Source organism: Myotis myotis, unplaced genomic scaffold, assembly GCF_014108235.1.
Source record: "Myotis myotis isolate mMyoMyo1 unplaced genomic scaffold, mMyoMyo1.p scaffold_m19_p_20, whole genome shotgun sequence".
Classification (NCBI taxonomy): domain Eukaryota; kingdom Metazoa; phylum Chordata; class Mammalia; order Chiroptera; family Vespertilionidae; genus Myotis; species Myotis myotis.
Window position 1 is genome coordinate 23314229 of NW_023416325.1, and position 17784 is coordinate 23332012.

A 17784-nucleotide genomic window follows, 5' to 3' on the forward strand; every position below is an offset into this window, starting at 1 on the left:
GGGGACCCAGGCCTGCAGGAGAGAGCAGTTGTGGTGGACCAGCCCTGTAGGAGAGGGCAGTTGGGGGAGACCAGGCCTGCAGGGGAGGACAGTTAGGGGTAACCAGGCCAGCAGGGGACAGCAGTTAGGGGCAACCAGGCTGGCAAGGGAAGGAACTTAGGGGTGACTGGGCTAGCACAGGATAACAGTTGGGGGCAATCAGGCCTGCAGGGGAGGGCAGTTAGGGGTGACCAGCCAGCAGGGGAGGGAAGTTAGGGACAATCGGGCCAGCAGGGGAGCAGTTAGGCATTGATCAGGTTGGGAGGGGAGTGGTTAGGGCAGGGGTGGGCAAACTTTTTGACTCGAGGGCCACAATGGGTTCTTAAACTGGACCAGAGGGCTGGAACAAAAGCATGGATGAAGTGTTTGTGTGAACTAATATAAATTCAAAGTAAACATCATTACACAAAAGGGTACGGTCTTTTTTTTTTAGTTTTATTCATTTCAAACGGGCCGGATCCGGCCTGCGGGCCATAGTTTGCCCATAGTTTGGCTGGGTTAGGGAATGATCAGGCTGGCAGGCAGGCGAGTGGTTGGGAGCCAGCAGTTCTGGATTGTGAGAGGGATGTCCAATTGCCCATATAGGTGGGATTGGGCCTAAACGGGCAGCCGTGAATCCCTCAAGGGGTCCCAGATTGGAGAGGGTGCAGGCTTGGCTGAGGGACACACATCACCCCCCCCCCCCAGCACGAATTTCATGCGCCGGGCCTCTAGTATGCATATAAATACATATGCTTTAAAACTGTATATGAAATATATAATCAAAGAAAATATACAATGGAAACAAAACACATAAATGCCTAGGAATTATCTTAACAAAAATGTGCACAATCTGTATAACAAAGTTTTACAATGCTACCCAATAAGAGGCACTTGAGCAACTGGACAGTAACATCATATTCTTGGGTAGAAAAAAAACATAATGATGTCACTCTCCTAATTATTATAAATTTATTGTCATTTGAATAAAATATCAGCAAGATTTTTAAGACTAAATCAAGCTAATTTAAGTTCGCATGTTAAAATGAAAAATGTAGAAGAAAATTCTGGCCTGGACAGCATGGCTCAGTGGATAAGTATTGAGCTATGAACCAGGAGGTCACAGTTCGATTCCTGGTCTGGGCACATGCCCTGGTTGTGGGTTTGATCCCCAGTGGGGAGCATTCAGGAGGCAGCTAATCAATGATTCTCTCTCATCATTGATGTTTCTCTCTCTCTCTCTCCCTTCCTCTCTGAAATCAATAAAAACATATTGATGTTTTTATAAAAGATGTAAAATTCAGCCCTAACCGGTTTGGCTCAGTGGATAGAGCTTGCAGACTGAAGGGTCCCAGGTTCGATTCTGGTCAAGGGCATGTACCTTGGTTGCGGGCACATCGGCAGCTGATCGATGTTTCTCTCTCATCGATGTTTCTAGCTCTCTATCCCTCAACATTCCTCTCTGTAAAAGATCAACAAAATATATATTTTTTAAAATAAATAAAATTAAAAAATCCTCACCGAGGACATGTTTTAAAAAAATCATAGTAAAATTCTGAAAAAGAATACTGTATTGTGTTATAAAGCTACAGTAATTTAAAAAATTGAGTATTGTCCTGTGAAGAGTAATTTAAAAATTTGGGTAATGTCCTGTGAATAGGTAAATTAATGGGACATAATACAAAGTCCAGTAATAGACTCAAATACATATGAAAATTTAGTATAATAAAAATACCACCTCAGAAAAGTGGGAAAATATGTTGAAACAACTGAATGGGAAAAAAATATTGAACCAAAATTAATTCATTTCACTCATAACTAGTATAAAAACTGAAAGCTATCGAAAACGCAAGGGTACAAAGAGATCAAAAGTAAAAGAATGGAAGAAAGATATATTAAGCAAATGATAAACCACACTTTAATAATGTGATAACACAGGAGACTTGAAGGCAAAAAGCTTGACTATAAATAAAGAACACTTCCTATCAATAACTCCATTTCAACAGGAAGATCCGCATTCACAAGCACTTAATAACGTGAGATCGAAGTCCACAGAGCAGAGCTACTGGGGAAACTAGACACATTTATAATCATAGTAAGTTTAACACACTCTCTCACTCAGAGACAGAGTGTGCCCCTTTGAGAACCAACAGCCGCCCACAAACACTTCAGTAAAAATGGAAAACCCTTCAACAAACTGTATCCAACATTCAGATAACCAACAACCTTTCCTGCCGAAAGACACTCACATGTTATTCCCACGTTGCACACGAGATGGCAGCAAAAACCACACTTGGAAATATTTTTTAGGTGACCATATAAATTTCAACAAATTTCAAAGGATTAAAATTATATAAATTATAGTTCTTGCCCTAATAGCAGTTAATCAGTAAATCAGTAACAAAAGGTACATACAAAGTTTTTAGTTCTTTAGAAATTCTTTATTGTTGAAAGTATTACATATGTCTCCTTTTCCCCCACTGACCTCTCCCCGGCCACTCCTGCCCCCCACGCCCACTCCGAAGTCCAGGCTGGACACAGCAGCACGCCCCCCCCCCCCCCCCCCCCCCCCCCCCGTCACCAGGCCGGCGCCCCTGCCGAAGCTGCTGTCCAAAATGTTGTGTTGCCACTTGTCGGGAAGCTGTTTCGGCCTCCCCCGTCCCCAGCGGCGCCGCCACCGAGGCCGCCCGGTTCCGGATGGGCCCACCGACCCGGCTCACTCGCGGCCACCCCGCTGGCTCCGGTTCAGCTCAATGATACAGTCCACAGTCATGTTCATTTGTCGGCCGTGTCGGGCACGGAATGGGCCTCGGATGGAGGCCGCGGGTAAGCACGCCGGTCCAGTCCGTCACTTCCCGCAAGGCGCCGGAGCTGTTCCTGTTGGGGCCCCAGATGTTGGGGTGCACGTCCAGGGTTTCCCAAAGGAGTGGACGGCGTCGGCCAAGAAGAAATGACCCGGAGACAGCACGTTCAGTGGATCAGCCGCGTAGCCAGGCTCTCGCCAGGTGCTCCAGCAGCACGACCGGGTCTTGGCGAGTACTCTCCCCTGAAAGCTCCCTTGGAGAATGACGACAACCAGCCCAGGGCCGAGAAGGTCTGCAAAGAAGGAAGGCCCCCCTTCTTTATAGCCCCAGAGCGTGGTGGGAGGAGCCAAAGCAGCCGCCCGCTCAGGACTGAAGCGTCACCAGTTGGGCATCAAGTTTAGGGTGGGGGCGCTCATGCGCCAGGCTGGGAACCAGCCTCTGCCTTCCCCAGAGGTGGCTGCAGGAGGGTGGCTTGGATTGGCGATACCAACCTGTGACGCTGTCAGTCCTGGGGGCGGCTGATTGGTGGAGCGGGCGGCTGATTTGGCTCCTCCCACCACGCTCCCGGGCTATAAAAGAAAGCAGCGTCTTCTTTGCAGAGCTTCTCAGCCCTAGGCTTGTGGTCGTGATTGTCGTCCTCGTTCTCCAAGGGAGCTTTCAGGGGAGAGATCTCGCCAAGACCAGGTCCCGGGACATAGAAGCCACTGAAGCACCTGGCTAGAACCTGGCTAGGCTGCTGATCAACTGAACGCTGTCTCCGTGTCATTTCTTCTTTGTCCACTCTGTCCACACCTAAGGGAACCCCTGTACCTGCTGGGGTTCGACCCCAACAACACACGCAGCTGAGAAGATGTCTCGGGCGCTGCCACTCTTCAGTGTACATGAAGTGCGGACGCGGTTTACTAAGTCTACCAGAGAAGCCCCGAATAACAAAAATATCAAGCCATTGTTGAATACCTTCAGCCAGTTACCTGGAAGTGAAGATTAAAAAAAAAAATGTACTCTTTACCACGCTTTCAGAGGTGTTCTGCAAGAAGAAATTATAAATCACTCATCGTGTGAAAATGTTTTAGCTATTATTTCTGTTGCTATTGGGGGAGTAACTGAAGGTATTTGCACCGCATCTACACCTTCTGTATTGTTGGGAGACGTTTTGGAATGTCTCCCTTTGGATCAGTGTGACACAATATTCACGTTTGTGGAAAGAAATGTTGCTACTTGGAAATCAAATACATTCTATTCTGCTGGGAAAAATTATTTACTACGTACGTGCAATGATCTCTAAAGAAGATTATCAAAATCCCAGCACACAGTTTTGCGTGCACGAATTCAACTCTTTTTGGCCAGGCTTTTCCCTTTATCTGAGAGATCCGGTCTTAACTTGCAGAGTCAGTTTAATCTGGAAAATGTCACCGTTTTCAATACCAATGAGCAGGAAAGCACCTTGGGTCAGAAGCATGCTGAAGACAGAGAAGAAGGAATGGACGTAGACGAAGGTGAAACGGGTGATGATGAAGCTCCAACAGCTTGCTCCATTCCAATGGATTACAGCCTGTATCGAAAATTCTGGTCACTTCAGGATTACTTCAGGAACCCTGTGCAATGCTATGAGAAGATTTCATGGAAAACTTTCCTCAAGTACTCAGAAGAAGTCCTGGCTGTCTTCAAGAATTACAAATTAGATGACACTCAGGCCTCAAGAAAAAAGATGGGAGAATTAAAAACAGGAGGAGAACATGTATATGCTGCAAAATTTTTAACAAGTGAAAAGTTGCTGGGTTTACAACTGAGTGACAGTAACTTTCGTCGACACATTCTACTGCAGTATCTCATTTTATTCCAACATCTCAAGGGACAGGTGAAATCCAAAAGTTCAAAGGATGTTTTAACTGAGGAGCAGTCACTCTGGATTGAAGGTACTACAAAATCAGTTTATCAACTGCTATCTGAAAACCCACCCGATGGAGAGAGATTTTCAAAGATGGTAGAGCATATATTAAACACTGAAGAAAACTGGAACTCGTGGAAAAATGAAGGCTGCCCAAGTTTTGTGAAGGAAAGAACATCAGATACTAAGCCGACGAGAGCAGTACGAAAGAGAACAGCACCAGAGGACTTCCTGGACTTCCTGGGGAAAGGGCCCAACAAAAAGATTCTGAAGGGAAAGGAGGCCTTAACAAGCCTTTGGGATCTCTGCCCGGATAATATGGAAGCTTGTAAATCAGACTCAAGAGGCTATATGCCAACTTTGGAGGAATTCTTTGAAGAAGCCATTGAACAGGCAGACCCGGAAAGCATGATTGAAAAGGAATATAAGGTTGTGAACAATCCAAATTATGGTTGGAGAGCCCTGAGACTGTTAGCACGGAGAAGCCCTCACTTCTTCCAGCCAGCCAAACAGCAGTTCAAAAGTTTGCCAGAATATCTCGAAAACATGGTACTAAAGCTAGCAAAGGAATCACCACCTCCTTCAGAAGAAATAAAAACAGGTGAGGGTGAAGATGAGGAAGATAATGATGCTGTACTGAAGGGAAATGAAAGCCCTGATGCTCGCCGAGACAAACCTGTAACCGGGGAAAAATAGAGATATTTGCCAACAAATTGGGTGAACAATGGGACACATACCACAGTTGCGTGTTTATTTATTTTTCTTTTTTTAATTGCATTTGTGTCTGTGAGGCCCCGCGGAGCTGAGTCTGAGTGAGCCCTCCATCACTTCTTCTGGAATGAATGGCTGAATGACCTTGTGCTCTCCTCACCTGCACATCAGCAGTTGGAGGGCTGACTCAGACCAGCCATCCAGAGTTCTTGAGGGCCCTTCCCTTCACCACCCTACAAGGACTCCGTTTCATTAGCTTTGTGACTACTGCCCCAAAGAACAACTTCACAGCCGCCACACTGGCTCCATCGCTTTGATGAGTGACCAGTGACCGGGAGGGGCTAGGTCGGGAGGACAGGGAGGGGCACTGAGAAAGGGAGGTGACTGCTAATGGGTATGGGTGTAGTGTCCTACAGTTGGCTTCTCGCAGACAGCGCCCCCGGCTGGACCTTCCTCCACCCCTCGGGTCTACCCACACCTGGGAGGTCCAGACACCTGGCTCTGCCTTCCCCAGTGGAGGCTGCAGAAGGGGGTGCAGGTGTGGGGTGGGGAGGAGGCTTGCGTTGGCGCTCCAAGACCAGTAGAGGGCGCCACTGGCCCGCCGAAGCGATTCCCGGGGCTTGGGGAGGACTTGGGAGATGGGGCAGGTGCCCAAGGAGGCCCGAAAGGCTCCATCTCCACGCCTCCCGGGGCGGCATCGCTGTTTTCTGGGTTGAAGAGGGGACAATACATATTTAGACAGGCTCGGGTGGGCCCGGGATGAGCCTGAAGGAAAAAAGCCACAGTAAATCTCCTAGACGTGGGCCACACATTTGATAGCGGAACTTGTGCTCCCGTGTGTGTGTGCGTGTGTGTGTGTGTGTGGGGGGGGGAGTGGAGAGGGGAGGGGGGTAGGTGTGTGGGTGTGCGTGTGCGCGTCTGTGTGTGTAAATCCGCAGTCACGCACGGGCACTTCTTGATTGGAATGGTCCGTCGGCATCCATGAGCACCCTTCAGCCCCGGCCTTCTTGCAATCAGCGTGCCCCGCCCCCTGCTTGTCCTTCCCGGCTGGGGTCAAGGCCAGGCACCTGGCTCTGGCTGCAGGAGGGTGGCTTGCATTGGCGCTTCTCGACCAGCAGAGGGCGGGACGGGCTCTTCGGCCATCTTTGAGGGACACTAGGCCCGGCAGGGTTACCTGAGAGGCCATCGCCTCACTGTGAGGAGAGGCTGTTTATTTGTGCTAAGTCAGGCGTCCAGGTCACCGCACACCAAGTCTACACCAGGCGCACGAGAAACCAGCGAAAGGAACTCAAACACAGCACTACAGAGAGTCCTCAGCATACAGGACAAGAGAGCAGGAAAATAAAGAGAAACAGAGGACTCTAAAACTCAGAAAACCATAACACCACAAGCACCCTTAACTGGCGATAATCTCTTCAAGTATAAATAGATTACAAGATCCAATTGAAAGACAAATGGAGCCCTGCTGGTGTGGCTCAGTAGGTAAGAGAGGTCGCATCATGCAATGGAAAGCTGAGGGCTCCATTCTGGGTCAAGGGATTGCGGGTCAAGGGCACATACGTGGTTGCACATACCAGGTTCTATCCTGGCTCTGGGGCAGGGTGCTTGTGGGAGGCAACCAATCCATGATTCTCTCACATCACTGTATCTCCCTCTCTCTCCCTCCCTCCCCCACTCTCGCCGTCTCACATTCTCCTGAAAGTGGCTGAGGTTCCTCGTATTCATTTCTCCAAGGGAGGGGGTGGGGGGCGTGGGGTAAGGGAGGGGGGAGACCGGAGACCTAAACACACTGAACGAAGGGTGCCTTGAAGGTCATGGGAGGCAGAGGCTGAAGTGGATGTGAATAAAATGTGTATGCTTTTGTATATCTGGTTGTCGATCAGAGTGATTGGCGGCGGGGTTTATTTTTTTCTTTTCTTTTCTTTCGTTTTTTATTTTATTTTATTTTACTTTATTTTAGAAGAGGTTGCAGCGGGGGGCGGGGGGCGTGCGTGGGGTTGGGGGGGGGGGTTGCATTGGCGCTTCTCGACCAGCAGAAGGCGGCGCATTGAAAGTCTGGATCAAAGTGTTTTTTTAGGAGGTTTATTTTTATTATTTTTAGCAATTTTTTTTTTTTTGAAAATGAGTAGGACAATGGCTGCAGTCACGCACAATACTTTGAGCATCTCCCAGCCTCAGAGGTAACCAGAGTCCTGGGAGCAGGGCCCCTACTGATCCATCTTGTCCAAGAGCGGGGTGGCATCGCCAGCAATAGACATGGGGTGCTTTCATTCCTAGGGCCGGGTGTGGCCAAGGTGTCAGCCGCTGCTTTTGTTTCCCCCGCTCAGCCTCCTTCTCCTGAAGCCACTGCTCCGCCATCTTCCCCCAGTCGATGGCTGCGTGGCTGTTGGGCTTTGGCTGTTGCTGCCCTTGCGTTGCCTGGAGCCGGAGGAGGGCTGGGGCTGCGGCTGGGGCTGCGGCTGGGGCTGGGGCTGGGGCTGGGGCTTGGCCTGGGCAGACGGTGGGGTGGTGCTGGCCTGTAGCTATTGGTATAAAGAAAGAAATAAAATGAAAAGTATTCTGTCAACATTTATTTGCTTTTTGGCCTCGCCCCGGATCAACCCAAATCACTCTGATCCACAACCAGAGACTAAGTCCGGGCCAGGAAAATATAATTATAAAATAAAATAAAATACAATAAAGTAAAATAAATAAAATAAAATTAAAGTAAAATAAAATGAAATAAAATGTATAAGATAAAATGAAAAAATAAAATAATTAAATTAAATTAAATTAAATTAAAAAAGTCCCGCCGCCAATCACTCTGATCGACAGCCAGAAATCAAGTCCCGGGCAGGCCATCTGCTGGACCCACACTCTCTGTGTGTATGGCCGGGTCCCCGCCAGAGACCAAGTCCCGCCCGCCCGTTTTGGTGAGCACAAGGTCATTCAGCCATTCATTCAGGAAGAAGTGATGGAGGCCTCGCTCAGACCCAGCTACGCAGGGCCCACAGACACGGACTAGTCATGCCCTCCCTCGGTAGGGCTAAGCTGTTTGACTGCAGACAGACGGCTTTCTCTCCCTAGGCTCCCACTCTTCACCCTGTTCAGAAGGGTACCCTCGCCCTGGCCCTCAACTTCTTCAACTCCAGCTTCCAGTCTTCCTGATAACTGACACGTTTATGCAAATTAATTTCACCTGCCTCAGCCTCAGTTTCCTCTTCCAGAAATGGATTAGTGTAACCTACAAGGTGTCCCTGCTCCCACCACACTGGAAGCCCTCAAGGTGCCATTGGCACCTGGGTCCCCCAGGAGGGCCAAACCCTAATATCACATACACACACACACACACACACAACTGTGGTACATCTACATAACGGAATACTACGCTGCTGCGGTAAAAAGGTAAAAAAAAAAAAAAGAGAGAAGGAATTCTTGCCAGCATGGATGGAACTGGAGAGCATTATGCTAAGTGAAGTTAGCCAGTCAGAGAAAAATGAATACCACATGAACTCACTCATTTGTGAAATATAGAGAACAACGTAGACTGAGGAACAGGGACAGATCCATAGACATCTATACCACCACTCTCTGCTGGGGCTGTTTGACTGCTGGTGGCCTCTGGCGTCCTGGGCGCAGAGCTAATATACAAAACCATACACATTTTATTCACATCAACTTCAGCCTCAGCCCCTGCCTCCCATGACCTCCAAGGCCGGGTGCATTCGGTGTGTCTGCGTCTCCGGTCTACCCCCTTACCTCCGCCCCCATCCCTACCCCCACCCCCACCCTCGCCCGGGCCATTCCTTACGAGGAATAAATACCAGGCGCAGCCACATTCAACAGAACCTTTCCTTGAGGTCCTTTCGGTGAATGCCACCTGAAGGGGCGGGCCGCCCGGGGCCTAGCTTGGAACATGTGCACTCCCACCTTAAACTTGACGCCCAACCGGTGACGCTGTCAGTCCTGGGGGCGGCTGATTGGTGGAGCGGGCGGCTGATTTGGCTCCTCCCACCACGCTCGGGCTATAAAAGAAAGCAGCGTCTTCTTTGCAGAGCTTCTCAGCCCTAGGCTTGTTGCCTTGGTCGTCGTCCTCGTCCTCCCAAGACAGCTTTCAGGGGAGAGATCTCGCCAAGACCCGGTCCCGGGACATAGAAGCCGCTGGAGCACCTGGCTAGCACCTGGCTAGGCTGCTGATCAACTGAACGCTGTGTCCGTGTCATTTCTTCTTCGCCGACTCCGTCCGCACGTTTGGGAACCCCTGGACCTGCTGGGCTTCGACCCCACCAACACGCGCGGCCGGGAAGATGTCTCCTACACAGCCACGCTTCAGTGTACCCGAAGCGCAGATGCGGTTCACGAAGTCTACCAGAGAAGCTCTGAACAACAAAAATATCAAGCCATTGTTGAATACCTTCGGCCAGTTACCTGGAACTGAAGATGAAAAAAAATGTGCCCTTGACCAAGCTCTCAGAGGTGTTCTGCAAGAAGAAATTATAAGTCACTCATCGTGTGAAAATGTTCTAGCTGTTATTTCTCTGGCTGTTGGGGGAGTAACTGAAGGTATTTGCACCGCATCTACACCTTCTGTATTGTTGGGAGACGTTTTGGAATGTCTCCCTTTGGATCAGTGTGACACAATATTCACGTTTGTGGAAAGAAATGTTGCTACTTGGAGATCAAATACGTTCTATTCTGCTGGGAAGAATTATTTACTACGTACGTGCAATGATCTCTTCAGAAGATTATCAAAATCCCAGCACACAGTTTTGCGTGCACGAATTCAACTCTTTTTGGCCAGGCTTTTCCCTTTATCTGAGAGATCCGGTCTTAACTTGCAGAGTCAGTTTAATCTGGAAAATGTCACCGTTTTCAATACCAATGAGCAGGAAAGCACCTTGGGTCAGGAGCACGCTGAAGACAGAGAAGAAGGAATGGATGTAGACGAAGGTGAAATGGGCGATGACGAAGCTCCAACAACTTGCTCCATTCCCATGGATTACAGCCTGTATCGAAAATTCTGGTCACTTCAGGATTACTTCAGGAACCCTGTGCAATGCCATGAGAAGATTTCATGGAAAACTTTCCTCAAGTACTCAGAAGAAGTCCTGGCTGTTTTCAAGAATTACAAATTAGATGACACTCTGGCCTCAAGAAAAAAGATGGGAGAATTAAAACCAGGAGGAGCACATGTATATGTTGCAAAATTTTTAACAAGTGAGAAGTTGCTGGGTTTACAACTGAGTGACAGTAACTTTCGCCGGCACATTCTACTGCAGTATCTCATTTTATTCCAACATCTCAAGGGGCAGGTGAAGTCCAAAAGTTCAAAGGATGTTTTAACTGAGGAGCAGTCACTCTGGATTGAAGGCACCACAAAATCAGTTTATCAACTGCTATCTGAAAACCCACCTGATGGAGAGAGATTTTCAAAGATGGTAGAGCATATATTAAACACTGAAGAAAACTGGAACTCGTGGAAAAATGAAGGCTGCCCAAGTTTTGCGAAGGAAAGAACATCAGATACTAAGCCGACGAGAGCAGTACGAAAGAGAACAGCACCAGAGGACTTCCTGGACTTCCTGGGGAAAGGGCCCAACAAAAGGATTCTGAAGGGAAAGGAGGCATTAACAAGCCTTTGGGATCTCTGCCCGGATAATATGGAAGCTTGTAAATCAGACCCAAGAGGCTATATGCCAACTTTGGAGGAATTCTTTGAAGAAGCCATTGAACAGGCAGACCCGGAAAGCATGATTGAAAAGGAATATAAGGTTGTGAACAATCCAAATTATGGTTGGAGAGCCCTGAGACTGTTAGCACGGAGAAGCCCTCACTTCTTCCAGCCAACCAAACAGCAGTTCAAAAGTTTGCCAGAATATCTCGAAAACATGGTACTAAAGCTAGCAAAGGAATCACCACCTCCTTCAGAAGAAAGAAAAACAGGAGAGGGTGAAGATGAGGAAGATAATGATGCTGTACTGAAGGGAAATGAAAGCCCTCATGCTCGCCGAGACAAACCTGTAACAGAGGAAAAATAGAGATACTTGCCAACAAATTGGGTGAACAATGGAACACATACCACAGTTGCGTGTTTACTTACTTATTTATTTATTTTTATTGCATTTGTGTCTGTGGGGCCCCGCAGAGCTGAGTCTGAGCGAGGCTTCCATCACTTCTTCTGGAATGAATGGCTGAATGACCTTGTGCTCTCCTCACCTGCGCATCAGCAGTTGGAGGGCTGACTCAGACCAGCCCTCCCTTCCCTTCACCACCCTACAAGGACGCCATTTCATTAGCTTTGTGACTACTGCCCCAAAGAACAACTTCACAGTCGCCACACTGGCTCCATCGCTTTGATGAGTGCCCAGTGACCGGGAGGGGCTAGGGCGGGAGGACAGGGAGGGACACTGAGAAAGGGAGGTGACCGCTAATGGGTATGGGTGTAGTGTCCTACAGTTGGCTTCTCGCAGACAACCCCCCCCTGCTGGACCTTCCCCCACCCCTCGGGTCTACCCACACCTGGGAGGTCCAGACACCTGGCTCTGCCTTCCCCAGTGGAGGCTGCGGAAGGGGGTGGGAGTCGGGGTTGGGGAGGAGCCTTGCATTGGAACTCCAGGACCAGTAGAGGGCGCCACTGGCCCGCCGAAGCGATTCCCGGGGCTTGGGGAGGACTTGGGAGATGGGGCAGGTGCCCAAGGAGGCGCGCAGAGCTCCGTCTCCACGCCTTGCGGGGCGGCATCACCGTTTTCTGGGTTGAAGAGGGGACAATACATATTTAGACAGGCTCGGGTGGGCCCAGGACAAGCCACAGGAAAAAAAGCCACAGTAAATCTCCTAGACGTGGGCCACTCATTTGATAGCGGAACTTGTGCTCCCGTGTGTGTGTGTGTGTGTGTGTGTGGAGGGGGCAGAGCGGGGTAGGTGTGTGGGTGTGAGTGTGCGCGTCTGTGTGTGTAAATCCGCAGTCACGCACAGACACTTCTTGATTTGAATGGTCCGTCGGCATCCATGAGCACCCTTCAGCCCCTGCCTTCTTGAAGACAGCGTGCCCCGCCCCCTGCTTGTCCTTCCCCTCTCAGGTCAAGTCCAGGCACTTGGCTCTGGCTGCAGGAGGGTGGCTTGCATTGGCGCTTCTCGACCAGCAGAGGGCGGGACGGGCTCTTCGGCCATCTTTGAGGGACACTAGGCCCGGCAGGGTTACCTGAGAGGCCATCGCCTCACTGTGAGGAGAGGCTGTTTATTTGTGCTAAGTCAGGCGTCCAGGTCACCGCACACCAAGTCTACACCAGGCGCACGAGAAACCAGCGAAAGGAACTCAAACACAGCACTACAGAGAGTCCTCAGCATACAGGACAAGAGAGCAGGAAAATAAAGAGAAACAGAGGGCTCTGAAACTCAGGAAACCATAACAGCGCCAGCACCCTTAACTGGCGGTAATCTCTCCAAGTATAAATAGACGACAAGATCCGACTGAAAGACAAGCGGCGCCTGCTGGTGTGGCTCAGTAGGTGAGAGAGGTGGCGTCAGGCCATGGAAAGCTGAGGGCTCCATTCCGGGTCAAGGGCGCACACGTGGTTGCACATACCAGGTTCTATCCTGGCTCTGGGCAGGGTGCTTGTGGGAGGCAACCGATCCATGATTCTCTCACATCACTGTCTCCCTCTCTCTCCCTCCCTCCCCCACTCTCTCTGTCTCACGTTCTCCTGAAAGTGGCTGAGATGCCTCCTATTCATTCCTCAAAGGGAGGGGCGGGGGGAGGGGGGGGCGGGACGGAGGGGGGAGACCAGAGACGCAAACACACGGAACGCAGGGTGCCTTGGAGGTCATGGGAGGCAGAGGCTGAAGTGGATGAGAATAAAATGTGTCTGCTTTCGTATATCTGGTTGTCGATCAGAGTGATTGGCGGCGGGGTTTATTTTTTTATTTTATTTTCTTTTGTTTTTTATTTTGTTTTATTTTATTTTATTTTAGAGGAGGTTGCAGCGGGGGTTGGGGGGCGTGCGTGGGGTTGGGCGGGGGGGTTGCATCGGCGCTTCTCAAACAGCAGAGGGCGGCGCATTGAAAGTCAGGATCAAAGTGGTTTTTTTGGAGGTTTATTTTTATTATTATTTTTTTAGCAAGTTTTTTTTTTTTTTTTTTTTTTTTTTTTGAAAATGAGTAGGACAATGGCCGCAATCACGCACAATACTTTGAGCATCTCCCAGCCTCAGAGGTAACCAGAGTCCTGGGAGCAGGGCCCCTACTGATCCATCTTGTCCAAGAGCGGGGTGGCATCGCCAGCAATAGACATGGGGTGCTTTCATTCCTAGGGCCGGGTGTGGCCAAGGTGTCAGCCGCTGCTTTTGTTTCCCCCGCTCAGCCTCCTTCTCCTGAAGCCACTGCTCCGCCATCTTCCCCCAGTCGATGGCTGCGTGGCTGTTGGGCTTTGGCTGTTGCTGCGCTTGCGTTGCCTGGAGCCGGAGGAGGGCTGGGGCTGCGGCTGGGGCTGGGGCTGGGGCTGGGGCTTGGCCTGGGCAGACGGTGGGGTGGTGCTGGCCTGTAGCTATTGGTATAAAGAAAGAAATAAAATGAAAAGTATTCTGTCAACATTTATTTGCTTTTTGGCCTCGCCCCGGATCAACCCAAATCACTCTGATCCACAACCAGAGACTAAGTCCGGGCCAGGAAAATATAATTATAAAATAAAATAAAATACAATAAAGTAAAATAAATAAAATAAAATTAAAGTAAAATAAAATGAAATAAAATGTATAAGATAAAATGAAAAAATAAAATAATTAAATTAAATTAAATTAAATTAAATTAAAAAAGTCCCGCCGCCAATCACTCTGATCGACAGCCAGAAATCAAGTCCCGGGCAGGCCATCTGCTGGACCCACACTCTCTGTGTGTATGGCCGGGTCCCCGCCAGAGACCAAGTCCCGCCCGCCCGTTTTGGTGAGCACAAGGTCATTCAGCCATTCATTCAGGAAGAAGTGATGGAGGCATCGCTCAGACCCAGCTACGCAGGGCCCACAGACTCGGACTAGTCATGCCCTCCCTCGGTGGCTAAGCTGTTTGACTGCAGACCGATGGCTTCTCTCCCTAGGCTCCCACTCTTCACCCTGTTCAGAAGGGTACCCTCGCCTTGGCTCTCAACTTCTTCACCTCCAGCTTCCGGTCTCCCTGATAATTGACCCGCTTATGCAAATTAATTTCACCTGCCTCAGCCCCAGTTTCCTCTTCCAGAAATGGATTAATGTAACCTACAAGGTGGCCCTGCTCCCACCACACAGGAAGCCCTCAAGGTGCTGTTGGCACCTGGGTCCCCCAGGGCAGGGCCAAACCCTAATATCACATACACACACACACACACAACTGTGGTACATCTACATAACGGAATACTACGCTGCTGCGGTAAAAAGGTAAAAAAAAAAAAAAGAGAGAAGGAATTCTTGCCAGCATGGATGGAACTGGAGAGCATTATGCTAAGTGAAGTTAGCCAGTCAGAGCAAAATGAATACCACATGAACTCACCCACTTGTGAAATATAGAGAACAACGTAGACTGAGGAACAGGGACAGATCCATAGACATCTATACCACCACTCTCTGCTGGGGCTGTTTGACTGCTGGTGGCCTCTGGCGTCCTGGGCGCAGAGCTAATATACAAAACCATACACATTTTATTCACATCAACTTCAGCCTCAGCCCCTGCCTCCCATGACCTCCAAGGCCGGGTGCATTGGGTGTGTCTGCGTCTCCGGTCTACCCCCTTACCTCCGCCCCCATCCCTACCCCCACCCCCACCCTCGCCCGGGCCATTCCTTACGAGGAATAAATACCAGGCGCAGCCACATTCAACAGAACCTTTCCTTGAGGTCCTTTCGGTGAATGCCACCTGAAGGGGCGGGCCGCCCGGGGCCTAGCTTGGAACATGTGCACTCCCACCTTAAACTTGACGCCCAACCGGTGACGCTTCCAGTCCTGGGGGCGGCTGATTGGTGGAGCGGCCGGCCGGATGATTTGGCTCCTCCCACCACGCTCCCGGGCTATAAAAGAAAGCAGCGTCTTCTTTGCAGAGCTTCTCAGCCCTAGGCTTGTTGTCTTGGTCGTCGTTCTCGTTCTCCAAGAGAGCTTTCAGGGGAGAGATCTCGCCAAGCACTGATCCCAGGACATAGAAGCCGCTGGAGCACCTAGCTAGAACCTGGCTAGGCTGCTGATCAACTGAACGCTGTCTCCGTGTCATTTCTTCTTCGCCGACTCCGTCCACACGTTTGGGAACCCCTGGACCTGCTGGGCTTCGACCCCACCAACACGCGCCGCCGAGAAGATGTCTCCTACATGGCCACGCTTCAGTGTACCTGAAGTGCGGACGCGGTTCACGAAGTCTACCAGAGAAGCCCTGAACAACAAAAATATCCAGCCATTATTGAATACCTTCAGCCAGTTACCTGGAAGTGAAGATGAAAAAAAATGTACTCTTTACCAAGCTTTCAGAGGTGTTCTGCAAGAAGAAATTATAAGTCACTCATCGTGTGAAAATGTTCTAGCTGTTATTTCTCTTGCTATTGGGGGAGTAACTGAAGGTATTTGCACCGCATCTATACCTGCTGTACTTTTGGGAGACGTTTTGGAATGTCTCCCTTTGGATCAGTGTGACACAATATTCACGTTTGTGGAAAGAAATGTTGCTACTTGGAGATCAAATACATTCTATTCTGCTGGGAAAAATTATTTACTACGTACGTGCAATGATCTCTTCAGAAGATTATCAAAATCCCAGCACACAGTTTTGCGTGCACGAATTCAACTCTTTTTGGCCAGGCTTTTCCCTTTATCTGAGAGATCCGGTCTTAACTTGCAGAGTCAGTTTAATCTGGAAAATGTCACCGTTTTCAATACCAATGAGCAGGAAAGCACCTTGGGTCAGGAGCACGCTGAAGACAGAGAAGAAGGAATGGATGTAGACGAAGGTGAAATGGGCGATGACGAAGCTCCAACAACTTGCTCCATTCCGATGGATTACAGCCTGTATCGAAAATTCTGGTCACTTCAGGATTACTTCAGGAACCCTGTGCAATGCTATGAGAAGATTTCATGGAAAACTTTCCTCAAGTACTCAGAAGAAGTCCTGGCTGTTTTCAAGAATTACAAATTAGATGACACTCTGGCCTCAAGAAAAAAGATGGGAGAATTAAAACCAGGAGGAGCACATGTATATGTTGCAAAATTTTTAACAAGTGAGAAGTTGCTGGGTTTACAACTGAGTGACAGTAACTTTCGCCGGCACATTCTACTGCAGTATCTCATTTTATTCCAACATCTCAAGGGGCAGGTGAAGTCCAAAAGTTCAAAGGATGTTTTAACTGATGAGCAGTCACTCTGGATTGAAGGCACCACAAAATCAGTTTATCAACTGCTATCTGAAAACCCACCCGATGGAGAGAGATTTTCAAAGATGGTAGAGCATATATTAAACACTGAAGAAAACTGGAACTCGTGGAAAAATGAAGGCTGCCCAAGTTTTGTGAAGGAAAGAACATCAGATACTAAGCCGACGAGAGCAGTACGAAAGAGAACAGCACCAGAGGACTTCCTGGACTTCCTGGGGAAAGGGCCCAACAAAAAGACTCTGAAGGGAAAGGAGGCGTTAACAAGCCTTTGGGATCTCTGCCCGGATAATATGGAAGTTTGTAAATCAGACCCAAGAGGCTATATGCCAACTTTGGAGGAATTCTTTGAAGAAGCCATTGAACAGGCAGACCCGGAAAGCATGATTGAAAAGGAATATAAGGTTGTGAACAATGCAAATTATGGTTGGAGAGCCCTGATTCTGTTAGCACGGAGAAGCCCTCACTTCTTCCAGCCAACCAAACAGCAGTTCAAAAGTTTGCCAGAATATCTCGAAAACATGGTGCTAAAGCTAGCAAAGGAATCACCACCTCCTTCAGAAGAAAGAAAAACAGGAGAGGGTGAAGATGAGGAAGATAATGATGCTGTACTGAAGGGAAATGAAAGCCCTCATGCTCGCCGAGACAAACCTGTAACAGAGGAAAAATAGAGATACTTGCCAACAAATTGGGTGAACAATGGAACACATACCACAGTTGCGTGTTTACTTACTTATTTATTTATTTTTATTGCATTTGTGTCTGTGGGGCCCCGCAGAGCTGAGTCTGAGCGAGGCCTCCATCACTTCTTCTGGAATGAATGGCTGAATGACCTTGTGCTCTCCTCACCTGCGCATCAGCAGTTGGAGGGCTGACTCAGACCAGCCCTCCCTTCCCTTCACCACCCTACAAGGACGCCGTTTCATTAGCTTTGTGACTACTGCCCCAAAGAACAACTTCACAGTCGCCACACTGGCTCCATCGCTTTGATGAGTGCCCAGTGACCGGGAGGG

The 17784-nt window shown here is 49.2% G+C and overlaps 3 protein-coding genes across 3 annotated transcripts in view; all 3 read left to right on the forward strand.

Moving 5' to 3' along the window:
• The first annotated feature begins 3672 nt into the window (after window positions 1–3672).
• LOC118678611 (THO complex subunit 1-like) lies at window positions 3673–8568 on the forward strand. The gene is given in 3 exon segments (XM_036354416.1): window positions 3673–5398; window positions 5401–5456; window positions 8488–8568. Coding segments are annotated over 3 exon segments (1863 nt in total).
• Window positions 8569–9707: 1139 nt separating this feature from the next.
• Window positions 9708–12586, forward strand: LOC118678612 (THO complex subunit 1-like). The gene is given in 3 exon segments (XM_036354418.1): window positions 9708–11430; window positions 11433–11483; window positions 12480–12586. Coding segments are annotated over 3 exon segments (1881 nt in total).
• Window positions 12587–15711: 3125 nt separating this feature from the next.
• Window positions 15712–17784, forward strand: part of LOC118678613 (THO complex subunit 1-like) — a 2222-nt gene continuing 149 nt past the window's right edge. The window contains 2 exon segments of the mRNA XM_036354419.1: window positions 15712–17434; window positions 17437–17487. Coding sequence (XP_036210312.1) covers window positions 15712–17434; window positions 17437–17487 — 1774 coding nt within the window.